Source organism: Rhinatrema bivittatum, chromosome 2, assembly GCF_901001135.1.
Source record: "Rhinatrema bivittatum chromosome 2, aRhiBiv1.1, whole genome shotgun sequence".
Classification (NCBI taxonomy): domain Eukaryota; kingdom Metazoa; phylum Chordata; class Amphibia; order Gymnophiona; family Rhinatrematidae; genus Rhinatrema; species Rhinatrema bivittatum.
The window spans coordinates 545,014,467-545,035,753 of NC_042616.1; the positions used below are offsets into that span (position 1 = coordinate 545,014,467).

The following is a 21,287-nucleotide window of genomic DNA, read 5'->3' on the forward strand; positions in this document are numbered from 1 at the left end:
GTACAGTTTTGGTCACCCCATCTCAAAAAAGTACAGAGAAGGACAACAAAAATGATAAAGGAGATGGAACAGTTTCCTTTCGAAGAAAGGGTTAGCGGGTTGGATCTCCAGCTTGTAGAAGTCCGCGGGGGGTTTATAAAATCATGAACGATGTAGAACAGGTTAATAGGAAACAGTTATTCATTCTTTCTTTAAAAGATGCTCTATTAAACTAACTGGTAGCAAATTTGAAAAAAAATTACTCTTTCGGATAATAGAAAGACTAGGGGGCACTCCATGAAGTTAGCATGGGGCACATTTAAAACTAATCGGAGAAAGTTCTTTTTTACTCAACGCACAATTAAACTCTGGGATTTGTTGCCAGAGGATGTGGTTAGGGCAGTTAGTATAGCTGTGTTTAAAAAAGGATTGGATAAGTTCTTGGACGCGAAGTCCATTACCTGCTTTTAATTAAGTTGATTTAGATAACCACCGCTATTACTAGCAATGGTAACATGGAATAGACTTAGTTTTTGGGTACTTGCCAGGTTCTTATGGCCTGGATTGGCCACTGTTGGAAACAGGATGCTGGGCTTGATGGACCCTTGGTCTGACCCAGTATGACATGTTCTTATGTTCTTTAAGTGTTTTTTTTTTTTGGTCCTTGCACAATAAAGTTGTGGACTGTATTGCCAGAGCCTAGTAGGTTTAGCTGAGTTAACAGTTTGGATAAGTTAATTAATTAAGAAATAATTATTAACCAGGTAGACTTGGGATATGATGTTTTTTTACTTTGGGAAGTAAGCAACAGGGAACGGATCTGCTGAGTATTTTTAAGTGACCTGGATTGGCCACTGTCTGAGACAGGATGCTGGGCTCCATGGACCATTGTTTTGACACATCATGGAACGTACTCTCCATGCTGTTCATTAGTTCAGTGGTTCTTTTTTCTGTCGGGACACCCCTGAACATGCGACACACTGAACATATGACCAGTGGGGCCAAATGTAAACAAATACTCCTCTCTGTCCCCCAACAGTGGGTGCAGAGCAGAACTAGGACATTTCCCCATACAACTCTCTACACAAAAAAATATTTGCTGATTCTGTCATCTCAGTAACACAGATTCTCTGAATTATCAGGCACATTGTAAATTAATACAAAATCTAAAAAAAATCTCACACACATATAGCAAATCTGTTCTACTATAACAGCATTAACTTCAAGGACTCAAAGAACACAACTCTACCTAAGAAAAGACAGTAGTGCACCACCAATGCATGACCTATTGAGAAAACACAACAAATAAGACTAATGCAAAGCCCTATATCAGGGCTTCCCAAACTTTTAGCCAGTGGGACCCCATTTTAGCACTTGAAAATTCACACGACCCTAGAGGGCAACCAAACCTAATTCGCGGGGGTGTAGTTCGCCTCCAACATTCTCTCCACTCACCATTCCTGCACTCTAACTGATCCCCTCTCTCAACCTCCTTCCCCCTCCAGAGGGCCTCTCAACCTTTGCCCCTTCAGCTGATCCCTTCTTACATCCCTCAGTTTCTCTCCCCTTCCCAGCCTAGACTCTTGCTCACCCACTCCAGCTTTTTACATCCTCCCTACTAAACCTCTCTCACCTCCAAGCCATTTTTGTAACCCCCAGTTGATCATCTGTCATCCACTTCCTCTCTCTTTTTTCACATACCTTCCCAGTTGATACTCTCACCCCTAGCTCCTCTCTTGCATCCTCCCTCTCACCTTCCACAGCCAGTCCCTCTCCCACTGATCCAACCCTCAAACCCTTCCTGTATCTGATCCCTCCCTTCAAATGGCTCCCATCCACACATCACCTTGACTAGGATCAGCAGCAACATTTTCCTTTGGTCCTCAGGCGATAAGTGGATGACAGCTAGTGGGAAGAGAGGGCAGGCTGATGACAGGGGCAACATTTTTCTCTTAGGTAAGTTCAATGATGGGAGAGTATAGAGAAGAAGTGACAACCTGCACAGACCTGTGCACACTCTGCCCACTCTTCCCCAATGGCTGGTCCAATGCCTGATGTTGATCTACAACTGGCAGCAGCATTAGTAATGAAAGTCAGCACAGGATCTGTGAGCCAGTAAAAGCTCACAGGCCCTGCAGTGGCCTCAGTCCCTCCTCACACATGGCTTCCTGTTAACGTGGAAACTCAAGCGAGGGCGGGAGCATTGCAGGACCCCTGAGTGCATGCTAGCTCAAAGGTCCCATGCTGATTTCCACCACTTCTGCTGCTGGTGATGTCTGGAGAGGACTGCCCTTTGAGGCATTTGTGACCCCATTTTGGGTCCCGCTTCACAGTTTGGGAAGCTCTGCCCTATATGCTAGTAAAATTAGTAAAATATCTTACCTCAGTCAGTCACACAGAATGACCTTCACCACATATAGAATAAACACTACATATTACAAATATGGGAGACTAAAATTAGAATGGAAACCTCAGGAAGCCACTCTGCATGCAGTGCAAAACTAGAGAACTAGAAACAGAAATACCTTTCATGGAGAACAAGCAGGATGGAAGCCCTTACACATGGGTAGCATCATAATATGGATCCTCAACATGGAAAACTTATGTCAAAGTTTCTAGAACTTTGAAGTAGCACACTGAGCATGCCCAGCATGCCCTATACCACGCATCCATGTGGGTCCCTCTCCTGTCCCTCTTTTTCTGCGGAGCTGTAAGAATTGTAGTGTGAGTGAGTGAGCTTTGGCGTTTTGGTCTTGTGGAAAAGGTTTGTTTTTTTTCTTTTTTTTTTCGTGTTTTTCGCGGGTTTTCTTTACAGTGTTTGACACCAGTTACCTCTCGGTGCTTCCCCATAGTGTTTATGGTCAGGGTTTTTGAAGCTTCTGGTAAATTACCTTTTGCTGTCGTCTGTATTCCAAATGAAGTCTCATTAGGGACTTATAAGGGCAATATCACCTTTTTTTCTACTGACAATTCCTCTCCCTGTGCACCCAAAAAGAGGAATGGTAATAGCAGAAGCTATAGTTTGTAGCTCCTGGCTGACAACTGTTGCTGCAACGGCTAGTAAGGGAGAGGAAATCCCAAGAGACCTGTAGAATCTAAGTATCACACCTACCTACAGAACAAGATAGGTGTTTTGCAAGGTCCTGTAAGGTGTGCCGCGAGGACAGCAGGAAGCTGCTCTCTCCTCATTAGCCTTGGCCACAGGATTCTCTTGCTTCCTTCTCTTTTTGGCCTAGTCGGAGGCTATTCTTTTCTCCCTCACCCAGCTCAGAGTGAGAAATTGCCCATTTCTGCTCTTCTAGGCCTGGTGGGAAAACCAGCTTTATCTTCCCCTGCTGGGCCCTGAAGTGATGCTGCTGATGCTTTCATCACCCCGCAAGGCCCAGAAATGATAGGGACAGCAGAAAGATGAGGGAGAGAGGTAGTGGTAGTTCCACTGTCGACTTCTGCTGCCAACTCCTCTTCTTGCCCTCATCTATTTCTAGTGATCAGAGGGGTAAAATTTGGACTGTAGGATTTTCTGCTGAATGGGAGTCAGGAAAAGGGGGAACTGGGGCTGCTGGACAGGCAGAGGTAGAGGAGAGGGTGTGTAGGGGGCTGCTGGGCAGAGGGAGAAGGGAGGTCAAGGAGATGCCAAGCAGGAAGGGGTGGGAAAGCGGGACTTGTGAGTATGTTAGGCAGTGAAGGGGAGAGGGAAGGAAGGGGGCAAGGGGAAGAGAATGTAACAAATGGTTGGGAATGCTGGGCAGGGATGTGTGTGTGTGAGGCGATGATTGAAAGGGAGTAGCTGGGAGAAGTGAGGGATGATGGGGGGTATGGAGGAGGAATGATGGGGTGCAAGAGCCATAATATGTCAGTATTGGGAATGTGCATGTCTACTGTCTTTATATTTTGTTTAATGCAAGATGAAAGCACAGATGCTTACCTATAACAGGTGTTCTGAGGAAAGAAGGTTGTTAGTCCTCACACATGGGTGACATCATCAGATGGAGCACTGACACAGAAAACCTATGTCAAAGTTTCTAGAACTTTGACTTGACACACTGAGCATGCCTAGCATGCCCATACCACACGTCCACACGGGGTCCCTCTCCAGTCTTATAACATAGAATTATATATAAATAAAAAATTAGGAGAAACCCAACTCCACTGGATGGGGGCAGCTTTCATGAGGACTAACATCCTGCTATTCTTGGAGAACACCTGTTACAGGTAAGCAACTCGGCTTTCTCCAAAGATAAGCAGGATGTTAGGTGGGAAGAGTTGAGTTCTACACCTCAAACAGATTCCGAAGGTCAGACTGGCTGAACCTACTGTCGCATTAACAATCCCTATCCAGACAATAGTGAAATGTGAATGTGTGGAGAGAACTCCATGTTAGAGCCATGCAGATCTCCTTAACAGGAACTGTTCGCAAGGGGGCCATAGATGCTGCCATCATTGACAGAATGAGCCTTGACATGACCGCCAAGATGCAGTTCTGCCTGGGCATAACAGAAGGAGATGCAATTTGCTAGCCTACTGAATAGTGTCTGTTCGGCAACAACAACACACAACATATTCCTATCAAAAGAAATAAAAGGTTGGGTGGACTGTCTATGGGCTTCTGTCCACTCCAGATAGGAGGCTAAGGCTCACTTATTGTCTACTCTGTGCAGTGCTCATTCGCCTTGGTGCAAATGGGGCCTGAGAAAGAATGTTGGAAGGATGATGGACTGGTTAAGTTGGAAGTCCATCACCAACTTAGGCAGGAACTTAGGGTGTGTACACAAGACCAACTTGTCAGGATAAAACTTAGTATAAAGTAAATAAGTCACTAAGGCCTGGAGCTCGCTGACCCTGTGAACTGAGGTGACTGCTACCATAAATATGACCTTCCAGGTCAGGTACTTCATGTCACAGGTGTGCAGTGGCTCAGAAAGAACTTTCATCAGCTGAGCTAATACCACGTTGAAGTCCCAAGTCACAGCGGGAGGCCTTAGGGGAGGCTTCAGTTGAAGCAGGCCCCCGCATGAATCGTGCAACTATAGGCTGTATAGAGATGGGTGTACCATCTACACCATGGTGGTAAGTGCCAATTGCACTGAGATCGACTCTAACAGAGTTTGTTTTTAAGCCAGCCTCCAAGAAGTGTAGACGGTAATCAAGCAGTTTTTGTGTGGGGCAGGAGAATGGATCTAGGGCCTTCTACTCACACCACACGGAAAACCTCCTCCGCTTCAATCCATAAGACTTTCTAGTAGAAGACTTCTAGAAGCCACCAGGACCTGAGAGACATCCTCTGACAGATCGAGTGATTGCATAGTTAACCTCTCAACATCCAGGCTGTGAGCAACAGGGCCTGGAGATTGGGATGTTGCAACTTGCCTTGATCTTGTGTGATGAGATCTGGGGGAAGTCCCCAGATTGATCAGTCTCCGGATGGACAACTCCTGAAGGAGTGGAAACCAGATCTGTCTTGGCCAATAAGAGGCTATGAGGATCTTAGTCCCCTTGTCCTCACGAAGCTTCAAGAGAGTCTTCTCCACTAAGGGAATCAGAGGATATGTGTACAGAAGACCCTTGCCCCAGTGACAGGCAAGGACGTCCGAAGCTAGTTTACTGTTTGACCTGTACATGGAGCAGAACTGAGGCGCCTTACTGTTGCAAGGGGACGCAAACAGATATACGACTCCACCCTCTGGTCCAGGGACCACTCGTGGGGTCTGAAGGCACAACTCGGTCTGCTCACTACCCTGTTCTCCCTCCCGGCCAGGCAGATCTTAAAATGTGGCTTTTCAACTGTGCATACACTGAAAATGAGAAATAGGCAGCCACACAGGCATAATATCTTTTGCTTCCATGCTTTTGTTTTATTATGTTTAACTTTAGAGATATAACTACGCTTTAATGTTATCCTATATGATCTTACTATTTTATGTATTTAAATTTCTTATGTTTATGACTAGTAATATTTTAGTAATAATTTACTTTATTCATTTTGTTTTTAACAGCTAAGATGTAATTTTTGAACTTTTCTGATTCTTTTAATTATTTTAACTGTTTCTATTATTTACTGTATGATTGTAATTTCTCTACTTTTACTAAAGTGTTAACCGTTGTGAAGGCTATGCCGAGACGATGATATATAAAATACAATATGGCCCTCAGCACCATCCCATGGGACAGGGCCCATGACCAGATCTGGACCACTTCCTGACACAGGAAGTACAATCCCGTACCTCCCTACTTGTTGACATACCACATCGCTACCTGATTGTCGGTTTGGATCAGGACAACTTTTGTTGGACAACAGGTCTGTGAAAGCCCATAGCGTGTAACTGATTGCCCAAAGCTCCAGCAAGTTGATTTGACAACAGCTTTCCTGAACAGGCTAGAGACCCTGGGTGCATCCACCCTGAGCTCTCCAGCCCAGGGTGGATGCATCTGTGGTTAGGACAATTTGGGTAGGAGGACTTCAAAAAGAGGTGCCTGCCACCAGGACAAGTCCTGGAGAGTTGGGGTGACTCGATGCAATCCTGGAGGCTTTGCATGGCCCAGTACCACTGCAACCTTAGGATCCATTAGACTCTGTGCATGTGTAATCGTTCCAATGTAGTGACATGGAGCCATATGACCCAACAGCCTCAACATGTGCCAGGCTGACACCTGCTGTCTCTGCTGAATCTCTGCCGTGATGGTGGTAAAAGTGATGGCCCTTTGACAAGGCAGGGAGGCCTTGGCCTGAACTGTGTCTAGTAGGGCTCCTATGAAGTCCAATTAAGGTGACAGGCAGAGATGGGACTTTGGCTAGTTGCTGATGAACCCTAGCGACTCCAGCACCTGGATGGTCAATTGCATGGACCTGAAGGCCCCTGCCTGAGATGTGCTCTTGACCAGCCAATCCAGATAAGGGAAAACATTCACCCCAAGCCTGTGGAGGTGCTCCATCACTATGGCCAGGCATTTTGTGAAGACTCGTGGGGCTGATGCTAGCCCGAACAGCAAAATCCGATACTGTAAGTAAGAGTTTTCCCACCACAAATCGGAGATATTTCCTGTGACTGGGGAAGATGTCGATGTAAGTGTCCTTTAGATCGAGGGAGCATAGTCAGTCCCCTCTTTGCAAAAGGGGAATCAAGGTGCCCAGGGAAACCATCTTGAACTTTTCATTTTTTAGAAACTTGTTCAAGGCCCTTAGGTCTAGGATGGGACGGGTCCTCCGGTTCTCTCTGAAATCAGGAAGTACCTGTAGTAGAATTGCCGCCTTCTTTGCCCTGGTGGGACAGACTCCACTGCTCTGGCTGTTGAGAAAGGAGAGCTCCGTTAGCAGTACCTCCTGATGTGCTACCGGCACCAAAAAACGAGATCGGATGGCAATGTGGTGGGACACCCAATAGATTCAACTGGTACCCTTGACTGAAGAATGGAAAGAACCCACTGATCCAAGATTATACTGGGCCATTGGTTCATGAAGAACCGCAGCCTGCCCCCGACTGAGAGTCCAACATCCTGGGTATGAGCGACTGACCTACACTCGCTAAGACCCAGTCAAAACCCTGTCCTTGGAGTTGACAGAGGCGCCAGCTGGGGCTTAGGGCTCTCTGCTCCCTGGGACAGCCGTTGGAGCCCTGATGCTCTTGACAGGAGCGAGGGGGTGGAGGATAGTATTTCCTCTGGCTAAAGACTTCCTTCCTCTGTCCCGATCTCACGACCTCCTAGAAGAGGACAGGTATTGAGTGCTGGTGGGTTTCATGGTGGTCCCGGAGCTGGGCCAGCGTGTCCCTCACTCTATCTCCAAAAAAATTCTCCCCAGTACACAGCGATCCATTCATGCGTCAGAGATTTGAAGACCGCAGCCATGATATTTAACGGATGCCAATTCCCATTGCAAAGATATAAGAACATTAAACTCCCATCCTGGGTTAGACCATGGGTCCATCAAGCTCTGCATCTTGTTTCCAATAGTGGCCAATCCAGGCTACAAATACCTGGCAAGTACCCAAACACTAAGTAGATCCCATGCTACTGAAGCCAGAAATAGCAGTGGCTATTCCCTAAGTCCATTTGATTAATAGCAGTTAATGGACTTCTCCTCCAAGAACTTATCCAAACCTTTTTTAAACCCAGCTACACTAACTGCACTAACCACATTCTATGGCAACAAATTCCAGAGCTTTACTGTGCGTTGAGTGACAAAGAATTTTCTTCAATTAGTATTAAATGTGCTACTTGCTAACTTCATGGAGTGCCTACTAGTCCAAAAGAGTAAATAACCGATTTACATTTACCCATTCTAGACCTCTATCATATCCCCCCTCAGCCGTCTCTTCTTCAAGCTGAACAGCCCTAACCTCATTAACCTTTCCTCATAGGGGAGTTCCATCCCCTTTATTATTCTGGTCGCCCTTCTCTGTACCTTCTCCAGCACAACTATATCTTTTTTGAGATGCAGTGATCAGAATTGTACTCAAGGTGCGGTCTCACCATGAAGCAATACAGAGGCGTTATGACATTTTCCGTTTTATTCACCATTCTCTTCCTAATAATTCCTAACATTCTGTTTGCTTTTTTGACTGCTGCAGCACAGTGAGCCAATGATTTCAATGTATTATCCACTATGATACCTAGATCTTTTTCCTTGGTGGTAACTCCTAATATGGATCCTAACATCATGTAACTACAGCAAGGGTTATTGTTCACTATATGCATCACTATCCACTTGTCCAAGTTAAATTTAATCTGCCATTTGGAAACCCAATCTTCCAGGAGCTCTGGGATGAGAGTGAAATGGGGTATACTCAGGAGTAATCTAAAGAAAGCTCTCTTTATGGAGAGGATAGTAGATGCGTGAAATAGTCTCCCAGTGGAGTTAATGGAGACGGGGACTGTATCTGACTTCAAAAGGGCATAGAATAAGGACAGGCAATCTCTGAGGGAGTGGCAGGGATTGTAGAACTGAGCAGTTGTGTGAATGGGTAAACTAGATAAGCCATATGATCTTTTTCTGCCATCATATTTCTATGTAATTTGATATGTGTGCATGTTGATTCTGGCTATTAGGTGTTGTCATTATGCTATGTCTGAGACACTCAACTTGAGGTTCTGAAAGCTGCATTTAGAGCATCCTCAGCTAGCCTGAGGAGCAGAAACAAAGCTCAGGAGTTGGATGTTTTTTTCCCCATCCTTAGGCATTGCAGTGATAGGCTATAGCCAGTGGCCACTGGCTCTCTCTGGAATGCAGTAACCTGGATCCAGAGCTTGGCCACTTGGTATCACTATTGAGCAATGGCTGGGATTCCCTCCTGTCATGGGCTATGAATGCTGTCTCCATAGCTTCCCCAAACTTGGCCAGCCTAGGAAGCAGAGTTCTCCCTTGAGTCATGCCCAGGACCTCCATATGGCAGCACATAGCATTGTCATAGGGTCAGTTTCTCTTTTTAATATAAATTATTTTCCATTTTTTCTTGCAGAGCGATGTACCTAAACTTCAGAAACCAGTGGTAAGTTTTAGAAATTTTGTTTTTTTGTTTTTTGTTTTTTTTTGGGGTGGGGGGGGGGGGGGGGTTAATTTTGCCCAGACACATGAACTTTCTACTTTTTTGTTATCAAAAGGTAACACACCTCAGATAAGAGTAGCACTTGGGAATCGCTACAGTCTAAGCAATGCAATGCATGCTCAATACAACTTTCATGATAAAGTGTGCTGTTGCTCAGTCCAGCTTTGGGTCTCTGCTTGTAGTACAGGAAACCCGTAGCAAAGCTTCCTATGCCTTTATTCCTGTCATGCAGTGTGCAGCCCGAATTTAGCATGGAGGGAAGGTGCTTGGTAGAAAAGCTAGTGTTTTGGGACTAAAGAACATTGCTTTCAAGGACATTTTGTCCTGGATTGTGTTTCCTTTGATTCTTTGTTTATTGTGGGGTTTTTTGTTTGTTTGTTTGTTTTTTGTGCTTTTGGATAAAGTTGGTCATTGTGTTGGCATTTATGTACCAGTGAAAAACTGAAATTAAATTTTGTATAGCAATAGTCTTATTTCATCTCCATTACAGAAAACCGATCATATCAATGTTCAACAGAGTTAACTATTACCATATAATAAAAATAATCCATGAAAACACCTGAACCAAATATAGTTAACCACAATAGATACTCATGAAAATACTAGAGCAGTGGCAGGACAGATCATTGTAAAGAAAACCATAAATAGAAAAGCAAATAAATACCCAGCGACACTAAATAGCAATTGGCTGGTCATGCGGGAAATCAGCACCATCAGCTCTTTAAATTCAGAGCAACACTGGCAACTAATAGACGAATCAAGGCAAGAAAAATCTGTACTATGCAACTGTGAAGCAGATTGAGACTCCCATTATAAGGAAAGAGCCAGGATTTGATAGCCCTTCTAAAAGTCATTCTTTAGGAACTTGTTCCATATACTGGAGCCTATCACTGGAAAGGAGCTCTTCATAGCCTTGACTTTATATAACTGGCAGACCAAGAAACCAACAGGAGATGATCCTGTGATGACCTAACAGTTTTGAAGGGGGAATAACAAACCAGGCAATCAGCTAAGTAACCAGGTCTTATACCTTTCAGTTCCTCAAAGGCCAGACAAAGCAGTTTGAACCTGCAGTGGGCTTTAGTTGTCATCCAGTATAGCTCTCGCTTAACAATGGCAAAGTACTATTCCTTTGAGGATTTCCTCAAATGACTGTTGTGGCAAATTTTGAACTTTCTTTGAAGCTTTAAAATACATTTTCCTTATCTTCCTGCTAGTCCAGTCTTTACACTTGAGATTTCCCTGCTGCTTAGCTGCTGTAGAAAAAGGGCACATTCCCTTCATGACTTAATTCTTAGTTATAAGGGGAAAATGGCCCTAGGCCCTCACCAGTAGTCTCTGTCTCCTGCAGCTGTACAGCGCTTCAAGCTGGACTTTACAAGGGGCCCAATGGGCACCCACCCCACAGAGTTCACTCCAGAGTTAGTGATGTTAATGTACTAGTTTGCAGCACTGTTCAGAAGCCTGGATCCACTTCTGTGTCAAGGACCCCAGTCCCGGGGTAGACCCTAAATGTTGGATTCCAGGGAAGATCTCTGGTCACACAACGAGTAGGAGCCTAATGCATTCCCAAGCTCCCAGGAAGAGGGATAGTACAGTTGTTTCGAAAGGAGGAGCTTCCAGCCCTCATTACTGATGTGGCCATGAAGATACCAGGCACCAAAATAGAAGACCATCAGGAGACCCTATCCTTCAGGGAATAAGAGTTTAAGGGCCATTCTCCCAGGACAAGCAGGATGGTAGTCCTCACATGTGGGTGACGTCACTGGACGGAGCGCTATCACGGAAATCTTTTCTGTCAAAGTTTCTAGAACTTTTGACTGGCACACTGAGCATGCCCAGCCACAGGGGTCTCCCTTCAGTCTCTGTTTTTTCCACGCTGCAGTTTGCCGCGCAGTTTGCAGCTCTGTGGAATTCTCTCACAATATTTCCTCATGGAAAAACTTGAAGATTTCTTCATTAAAAAGTTCCCTCATAGATGTAGAACTAATGTTGTTTGTGCATGTTTTGCCCAATTTTATATTCATAAAACTGGAGTCCAGCAAATGAATAGACACTGCAAGAGTTAAATTCAAATGATACTATTCATTCTTCCATAGTTTTTAAGTGAAGGAACGAGTGTTTCTGGTATAAAACATTGGTTTTCTAGATAATGGTACTAATTTTAGTCTTGAATCCTTCGACAGTACTGATTTACATTCTTGTTCCTAAAGTTATCTAGCAGTTATGCTATGCTGCATCTTGGCGTTGCTTTTATTATAAGAAAAGAAAACTCACTGAGGACAAAAGGGTGCTGCTTTTGTTTTTTGATGGGAAGAAGCATGGTTTGGTTTGATACAAAAAAGAAAAGCTGTAATTTTCACCAGAATTAACTGTTTAGTTTCTGTTGTCTGTAGAGTCAGTAGCCTCATCTCATATGCAGTCGGCTACAGAGTTTTAATTTTCAGCTTTTCGGAAACTCATCTCTCCATATTCTCAGGGTCACTCAGCTAACCTCATTTGAGAGAGAGAACATCTCAAAATAAGTTGTTTTGTAGGAGTTTTCTTCTTCTTCATTTTTTTGTGGTTTTTTTTTAAGTAAACTGCAAAGCTGCAAACCTGTGCCAAAAGGGAGTCCAACTTGTAGCATTTGGAATTAATTAAACCTTAACATTTATATTAGTTAATATACATAGTAACATAGTAGTGGCTGCAGAAAAGGACCAAATGGTCCATCCGGTCTGCCCAGCAAGCTTAAGGTAGTAACTGTCACTCTGTAAAGTTATACCCAAACCTTATGATACCCATAAAAATTTCAGCTAGTAACATTTTTTACTGGGTGATGAGCTTTCTTGAAAATCCATAGTGGTCCTTGAAGTGCTTTGCTTATGGACTTGGCTGTAGAAGCAGTCCTGTACTTTTTCCCATGTCTACATATCAGTACCCCAGACCATAGAAGTCGGGACCCTCTTGATGGTTGTCTGAATCCAATTTCCCTTTTCCCCCTGCCGTTGACACAGGGAGCAATGTTTCAGTTGCATTTAAAGCATCAAAGCTTATAGGTTAAGATAGCATTCTCCATGCTTTCTGCTAAGGGTAGTAACTTCTCTACCAATGAGTTACCCCCATGTATGCTTCCTTCATTTCCCTTAGGACTTGGCCATAGAAGCAGTCCTGTGCTTTTTCCCGTTATGTCTGTATATCAGTATCCCAGACTGTAGAAGTCGGGGTCCTTGGTTGTTGTCTGAAACCAGTTCTACTTTTCCCGCCTGCCATCTGAGTGAGGAGCATCTATTAAGGGTAGTAACTGCTGCACCAGCAAGTTACCCCCCTGCACGCTATCTGTTTCCATCCTCTAGCTGTCTATGTGGGAAGCAATGTTGCAGTTGCATTAAAAGCTTCAAGGCTTATTGGTTAAGGATAGTAATCCCATGCCTTACACACACACACACAGCCCTGAACGCTTTTCTCATTTCTGTCCTCTAGCCTTTAGAGTGTTTATCCCATGCCCCTCTGAATTCTTTGACTGTTTTCGACTTTGCTACCTCCTCCAGAAGGGCATGCCAGGCATCCACCCACCCTTTCCGTGAAGAAATATTTCCTGACATCGGTTCTGAGTCGTCTCCCCTGGAGTTTCATTTTGTAATCCCTAGTTCATTTGTTTTCTTTTCAATAGAAAAGTTTCAAAATTTGTGCATAATTAAAACCTTTCAGGTATCTGAAGGTTTGTGTCATTTCTCCCCTGCACCTCTTCTCTTTCAGGGTGAATATATATATACATATCCTTCAGCCTTTCCTCATAGATCTTCTAATACAGACCCCCACACTATTTTGGTCACCCTTCTCTGGATCGCCTCCATCCTATCTCTATCCTTCTTAAGATACAGGCTCCAGAACTGAACACAGTACTCCAAGTGAAGCCTCACCAAGGACCTGTACAAGGGGATTATCACCTCCTTTTTCTTACTGGTTATTCCTCTCTATGCAGCCCGACATTCTTCTGGCTTTAACTATTGCCTTGTCACATTGTTTCATCATCTTCAGATCACCAGGCACTATCACCCCAAGATCCTTCTCGTGGTCCATGCACCTCAGCCTTTAACCTCCCATCATCCTTTTGGATTATTGCACCCCAGATGCATGACTCTGCACTTCTTGGCATTGAATCCCAACTGCCAAATCTTCGATCACTCTTCATTCTCTCTATTCCTTCATGCATGTCCACTTTGTTGCAGTTCTTAGTATCATCTGTAAACAGACAGACTTTACCTTCTATCCCTTCCGCAATGACTCACAAAGCTATTGAACAGAACAGGTGCCAGCACAGATCCCTACGGCACTCTACTTAACACCGATCTCTCTTCAGAGTAGATTCCATTTACTATTACACGCTGTCTCCTATCAGTCAGTTTGTAATCCATGCCGCTGCCTTGGTGCTCACTCCCAAGCTTCTCATTTTATTTACAAACCACCTATGCGGGACTGTATCAGAAGTTTTGCTGAAATCCAAGTCGATCACATCAAGCACTCTCCTTCGATCTAGTTCTCTAGTCATCCAATCAAAAATGTCAATCAGATTTGTTTGACAGGCCTTTTCCCTGGTGAATCCATGCTGCCTTAGGTCCAGCAACCCACCAGATTGTAGATCACTATCCTTTCCTTCAGCATTTTCATCAATTTTCTCACCACTGAGGTGAGGCTATCTAGCCTGTAGTTTTCAACCTCCTCTCTGCTACCACTCTTGTGAAGCGTGACCACCACCTCTCTTCTCCAATCCTGTGGCACCACTCCTGATTCCAGGGATCTATTGAACAGGTCCTTCAGCGAACTCGCTAGCACATCTCTGAGCTCCTTCAATATCTTGTGATTATCTCATCTGGCCCCATGGCCTTGTCAAATTTGTTTGCCTAGCTCCTCCTATGCCTTCTCTTCTGTGAAAATGGAAGCACCATCTTCTTCTTTTTAAGGATGGTCCATAAAGCTCCTTCTCTACCCCACATCCCTTCCAATTCAGTTGCTTGGATATTGTTTTTGACATAAAGATCTACTTCTCTGCCTTTTCTGTCCTCTCTGTCCTTTCTTAACAAGTTATAGCCCAGAATGGCCATATCCCAATCATGAGAATCAGTAAACCATTTCTCCATTACAGCAACAATTTCCAAGTCCACTTCTACCATTAGGGCTTGCAGGTCTGTAATTTTGTTGTCCAGACATAGTATTTGTAATCATAGCTTTTCAGCTGATCTTCATAGTTACCTGTTCTGCTTTTTTGAACTGATTGATTTTAATTTCTCTTCCCTCTTCCTGTTTTGTTTGGCAGTGAAATGCCAAATTCACTGGCCACCTCCTGCCACCCTGCTCCCTAGTTTAAATGCCTGATAATGAATGCTCTGAAGTTTTCACTTAGCATCCACTTTTCTACCACAGATAAATGTAGGCCATCCTTACCCTAAAATCTTTTATTGCTCCATATGTGGCCCCAGCCTCCAATGTATCCAAAACCACATTCTTTACACCAAATTTTGAACCAGGCATTGAAATTATCTATATGGTACAACCTTTCCTTTCTCTTTCCATGAACAGGTAATACTTCTAAAAAGGCAATAGTCTTTTCCATGGATGTAATCTTTTTCCTAGATTTTGGAAGTCTTCCTGTACTTTATGGACACTTTTTCTAGTGAGGTCATTGGACCCCCAGATGGATAATAACATTGTTGAACAAGTAAAAAATCTTGATTACTTTTGATAGTAAACTGTATTGATTTTACTGCCCAATTGTGATCTGTATTTTCCTCTGGATACTTTAAATTAAAGTTATTCCGTCATATATGGCCTTTTTTAGATATTTCAGAACAATAATTCAAGCATTTATTTTAACTAGGTTCAACCATTGTAACTCATTGTATGCTGGTTTTCCAAACAATCGTATACGGGTTTTGCAGTTATTGCAAAACTTGGCGGCCCGTCTTGTTACTAAACCTCCAAGGCAAGAGCACATCACTCCCCAACTTAGGCGACTTCATTGGCTACCAGCTCTTCAACATATAAAGTTTAAGGTTCTGAAGTTGGGTTTTAAGTCTATACAAAATAATATTCCCCTGTATTTATCCAGTATGTTTAATTTGTACTATCCTTCCCGCATGATATGTTTCTCTAGCCAGTTTCTCCCAGTGGTAAGGGATGCTGAGCCCCATCTGTTATAGGAGCCAAGTTATGGGATGAACTATCCATGGAACTGTGCTCCTTCCATGACCTGAACATTTTCAGAAAGCATCTTAAAACTTTCTTATTTCAAGAAGCTTTTGATTGAATATGTATTTGTTATGATTTGATTGTTTTATATCTTGTTAGCAGATAACTATTACTATAAACGGTTTATAGATATTTTAAATATATTGAGGGGCTCAAGTAGCAAAGTACAGATGAACTTGCAGACTTGATTTTGAGTATTCAGATCACCAGTAGAGTGCATCAGAATGCACGCACAGGCTAGCATTTGTAAATTCAGCCATGTTGTCTATGCAGTCTGGGTAATTATGTAGAACAGCTCAAACCTGTGGGGTAGATTTTCAAAGATATGCGCGGGCGTAGATTTGTTTGCGCAACCCGGTGCGAACAAATCTACGCCCGATTTTATAACATGTGCGCGCTGCCGCCAGAACGCCCCCGGGCCGGCACCACACCCACTGTCCCGCCCCTGAATGCCGCGCCGCCCCCCCCCCCCAAGCAAAGCCCTGGGACTTACGCACATCCCAGGGCTTTGCGCGCGCCGGCGACCTATGCAACGTAGGTGCACCGGCGCGCAAGTCCCCTGCGCTCAGGGTTTTTAAAATCTGCCCCTATGTTTGCATAGATGGTTTTTATGCAAAAACCTGCTTTTCCACAAAACTTAACTACCTAAGGAAGCTTTTTTTTTTGTTCAAGTCTGATTTTGTGCAAATTTTAACATAAACAATTTGCTGCGAATTGCATTATTTTTTTAAGGCCCAATTAATGTGAGAAAAGTATCTGACATTACAGTCGCATTTCTGCGGAGCTATTCATAGGTTAGTACATCGTGATCACTAGCATTTTTGTACGACTTGTGTTTGTGGAGGCATTCTTGGGTTGGGAATGGGGGCAACATCCTAGTTTTAAAAGCTTTGATTTTCATCTTATTCAGCTAGTCTGTTGACCAAGTTTTATCCCATCACTGAATACAAGGCATCAAGTAGGCATTGAATAACTGAATGATTTTGCTACCTTAACATTTTTCTTCTGAATTAATTATAACTTTTTTATTCCAGGATACAAACATTTCTTCTGTTGACGATAATTCCAGGTATAGTATGGACCTCTCAACAGATTTTATAAAGATGTTTTGTTTTTTTAAAGATGTTCTAGTCAGCCAAGTAGAGATAATGTAACAAGACAGATGCAACAAGCACATTTTGTAAGAGTTATTTGAACAGCCATTTTTCTGAGTTTCTGAAGGGCAATGGTTCTATTAAATTTTAAACTTGAAGTCAAATTCCATGTATTTAAGTTAAATATTAACTGTTGAACCTGTGTGCAGTGACAAGTCTAAAAACAGTATGGTTCATGAAAAGCAGTGTATTTTAATTAATAGGGATGTTGGGTTTTTTTCATTTGAAATCAACAAGACAGTTGAAATTTCTCATTTTAATTTTGTGTTGAAAAACAAATGGAACATTTTTATTTCTTTTTGTTTTTTTGTTTTCTATCAGGCTTGGCCACCCCTATCCTGGCCAAATAAAAAAGGCAGGGCTAGGCTGGAAATTAAAAAACAAAATGTAAAAGCCCTCCTGCCCCTGGACTTGCCTGTCCCATCTGTGGGTCTTAATAAATCCAAATGGGGCAGGAGTGATCTCCATGTGCTGCTGCTCCACTGGATCAGTGTTTAAAAATAGCGCTGGCCAGCACCATTTTATTTTATGGAGGTTTTGGGCACTTCCGTTAGTTTTGGGTTTATTTTGTTTCAGATAAAATGAAACAAAGTTAAAACCTAAAATGAAAGTAATGTAAGTGCCCACGCTTACATTACAAGTAGTATATTTGTAGGTGATTTATATAGCAGTCTTCTAAGTTATTGTTTTGGGGGGTTTTTTGTTGGTTTTTTTTTTTTTAATTCCGCAAGGGAAAGGATCCTCAGCAGCCCATAACGACGATCTGTCATTTCATGTCATATACTGAAGCTGTACTAACATTAGAGATTTGGAAAGGATGGGTGGAGGTGGGCAGCGTATGGTTGAATGCTCCCTGAAGCTTTATAACTGACAGAAGTCTCATGATTTGAGGAGTCAAAACTTTTAAGTGTTTGTAAAGTGAAATAAATATTGGAAGTGTTTCACTCTGCTGTCTTTTTCGAATGTGAGAGACGTTCACAGAGAGGCTAACTGAACCACTTCCGACAGGCTATTGTTGCCTTGACATTTATTTTTCTAGACTTAAAATAAGTCTTAGTTTGTATCCAGCAGAAGTCTTGTTCTTTTTTTTTATTTTTTTTTCCATTTATTTCGCTTTTCTATTTTTCTTCATTGCCCCCCCCCCCATAAACCAGACCAATAACGTTTGCCTTCCTCATCCCTTTTGTAAGGAGTAAAGCAAGTACTTCCCCCTCACCAGCTCCCGAGATTCTTGCTGGGGTGGAGTCTAATCACAGCCTTTTTAAAAATCAGTTCACCCACAGCCTGCTGGTCCATTTTATAACTTCTTGCTTACCGTGTATGATGATTTGCTAATTCTGCATGAAACATCAGTTAGCCTTTGGGTATTTGACTTTTTTTTTTTTTTTTAAATTATTTTTCCCAGTGCACATGTTGCCCTTTTTAGTTCCCTTATTTCACTTTCGGTACCTGCCAGGCGTGAAAGGCTGATGGGAGGTCTGTAAAGCTAATGCAGCTTTCTTCTTTCATAAGGCCAGTTGATCACAAATACTATGTGGCTCTGTCAGTGTGCTGCTGTGTCAGTAGACACTGCCAGAAAGAGAGCTGATAAAACTGCCAGCCTCCAGGCAGCCATCTTCCAAAGGAGACAGGGATTAAATGGGGCTGCTGTGGCAAATGTATTAGGATGGAGAAGGTGACTAGGAGGGGGAGAGGTAAGAGAATGATCTAGGTGAAATTTACCCATGGAACCAAGACCAAAAATATACTGAGAATTAGGCTGAGCCTTAAAAGACAATATAGAGATATATTTGAGTACTCCTCACCCTGCCTTATTGTAAAGTCTTTTATTTTGAAAATAGTTAAGGAATTTCAATCTCCTATCTTCATCTCCTTCCTCCCCCACCCCCCAAAAACACAAGATCCTATCATAATTGCCTTGTTTGGGCATGTGATACCTTCATTTGCTCAGAGCAGCGGTCTGTTCTTTAGTGTGACGGTTCAGATCTAGCAGATTAGACCGTGGACATTGCGCAGTATATCTGAGAAATCATTTTTCCTTGCTGTGATTTTTCTTTGCAGTTGGTGGACCAACTGGGTAATCCCAGGAATATCAGCCATCATTGTGGCCCTAATGTATCGACTGTACGTGGCACAGGAAGGATGAAGAATCGGTCGCGAGGGACTTACCAAGCCTACCAGTGTCACAAGAATTCCTTCTTCATAATAGAATCACTAATGTGCTTTCAAAGAGAAGACTAGTATCCAAACGTTTATGGAAAAACAGGACTTAAAATTTACCCTAAAGTGCATCTTTAGTTTAGTTTTGTGGGGTTTTTTTTTAATGCTGCAACTTTACATAAACCAGGTTTAAACCTTTTGGCCCATTGTGTATCCCCTGGAAATAACAGAATCAATGGGTCTACCTGCCAACTCGTGCTTTTCCAAATTGGAAATCCTTACCGTTCGAGGGGATAGGCATAAGACCAAAAGGCTTCTGTAGAGCTTAGTACTTTTAAGTCATTAAAGATCATGTTTAATCTTGTTTGTCAGATTTTTTTTGTCTCTTCTGTCTGAGCCATTTAAATAATTACAGTTTTTTTTTGTTTATGCACAAGTAATCTGAAGTAAAAAAAAAAAAAATGTTTGCACCTTTTTAGGTGCCTATGTGTGTTTTGCTTAAATCTTTTTAGGAGCCCTTAAGAATTTGATTCTCTGAAATCTTTATTTTCTATATGCTTTTGAAATTAATGATAGGAAAGGAGTAAGGCATAATTGTGTTAAAAGGAAAAAAAATGTGATATACCAGTGTATATTAATAATCTGTTAATGCTATACTAGAGAACTGAGGGTTTCAAGATTCCTAGCTCTAAGGTCCAGCTGCTATACCACTGATTTTCATCTGTGGCAAGTCATTTTAGTATTTCTCAATCTATGCACACAGTACATATTTCAAAACTAAATCCCTGCCTACAAACTTGTGCAATATCAGTGCCTTTAATCTGGGAAAACCAGGTGTGAGGTTTCTTAGGTGCACTTTTTATCATGTAGACGTCTGCTGGCTGCTGTTCAGCTTTGTAGGTGTGTAAGTACTGCATTCCTTGTGATATGATCAAGAAACTAAATTGTACGAAGCAGAATGCCCTCCTTGGAATTACTATGCCTTTAACAGTCGGACAGAAAATTGAGTCTGAATTCAGTTTGAAATGTAGGCCTAAGATTTCCTCCCCCCCCCCCCCCCCAAAAAAAAAAAAAAACAGCTCTACAGCAGGAGTGCATAGCTCTGGTACTATAGGGCCACAATTATGTCAGGCTTCATGGTAACAAATTAGTCAAACTAAGTTAAATCAAATGTATGTGGCCATTTTGTGAACTTTCCTTCTAGAGATTCTAAAAACCAGACAGGTTTACAACCCTAAACCAGAGTTGTACAACTCTGTTTTGCACGAGTTTCCTAATCCTTGCAGGATCTCAGATAATTTTGGTAGAATTTAGCAGTGGTGCTGACTAGTTCTGCCACTCTGACCACGTCTCAGGATGTCAGCACAAAAAAAAAATATTTTTTTTTTCCTGGGAGTTGTCATATTCTGCTAACCCACCATATTTTTAATATGGAAAATGTAAGGTTTCCACCTGTAGGATCCAGCTGATAATGGAAGTCTGCTTAAAATTGATACTAAAATGGTGAGTTTTTTTAACAACCTCAAATCCCTGGACCTTTTCTAAAAAGATCTTCTTTTTTTTTTTCTCAGCATAAGTCCTTTGCATCTGTCACTGCTTAAGCTTTCTGCATCCCCTTATCTGGGGATGTATAACTTGGGTTGCAGATAATTGCCAGATGGCATGGAGTACTATAGGGACAGCTGCAGTTTTCTACAGACCGACCTGAGTGTCCTTACTTGGTATTAAGTTCTCAGGAGAATGTGTTCATGAGAGAGTGATTTTGCTGGGATAATAGTGTCTGTAAAAGTTTATATATGTCATGCTTTTGTGACTTTTATTAGCTGAAGAGCTTGCATAAATGTCGTTTTATAACACACACTAACTTTTTTTTTCTTTAATACTTTTATAGAACATACCAATCAAGGACATTGTTCAAAATAAAAACAATTCATATTTTTTGTCCTCTTTCTTTATCTGTGTAAATCTGTTTGGGATATATATAATGTTTTTTTTTTTTACAGTAAACAGATTATATTATAGAAGGAAGATGAATGGACAGCTCAGTCTGTAAAAGCCACTTGTAAGTCTGGTTTTTGGGATGTCCACAGTGAGATACATTTTGCATTTAGAACCTATGAATTATCTGGTGTTAAGGGTAACCAAAATGTGCAGTTTGTAGCTCTGTAGGAATTAATTATGTACTCGGTGTGCTAAGGCACCTTTGAGAAGAAGGTGAAGTTGC

The 21,287-nt window shown here is 42.4% G+C and overlaps 1 protein-coding gene across 1 annotated transcript in view; it reads left to right on the forward strand.

Annotated features, from left to right (window-relative positions):
* Positions 1-21,003, forward strand: part of LOC115085176 (cytochrome b5) — a 67,481-nt gene extending 46,478 nt beyond the window's left edge. Inside the window, exons 3-5 of the mRNA XM_029590879.1 lie at positions 9,432-9,461; positions 16,784-16,818; positions 18,965-21,003. Coding sequence (XP_029446739.1) covers positions 9,432-9,461; positions 16,784-16,818; positions 18,965-19,049 — 150 coding nt within the window. The 3' untranslated portion in view covers positions 19,050-21,003. The remainder of the gene's footprint in view (positions 1-9,431; positions 9,462-16,783; positions 16,819-18,964) is intronic.
* The last annotated feature ends 284 nt before the right edge of the window (positions 21,004-21,287 follow it).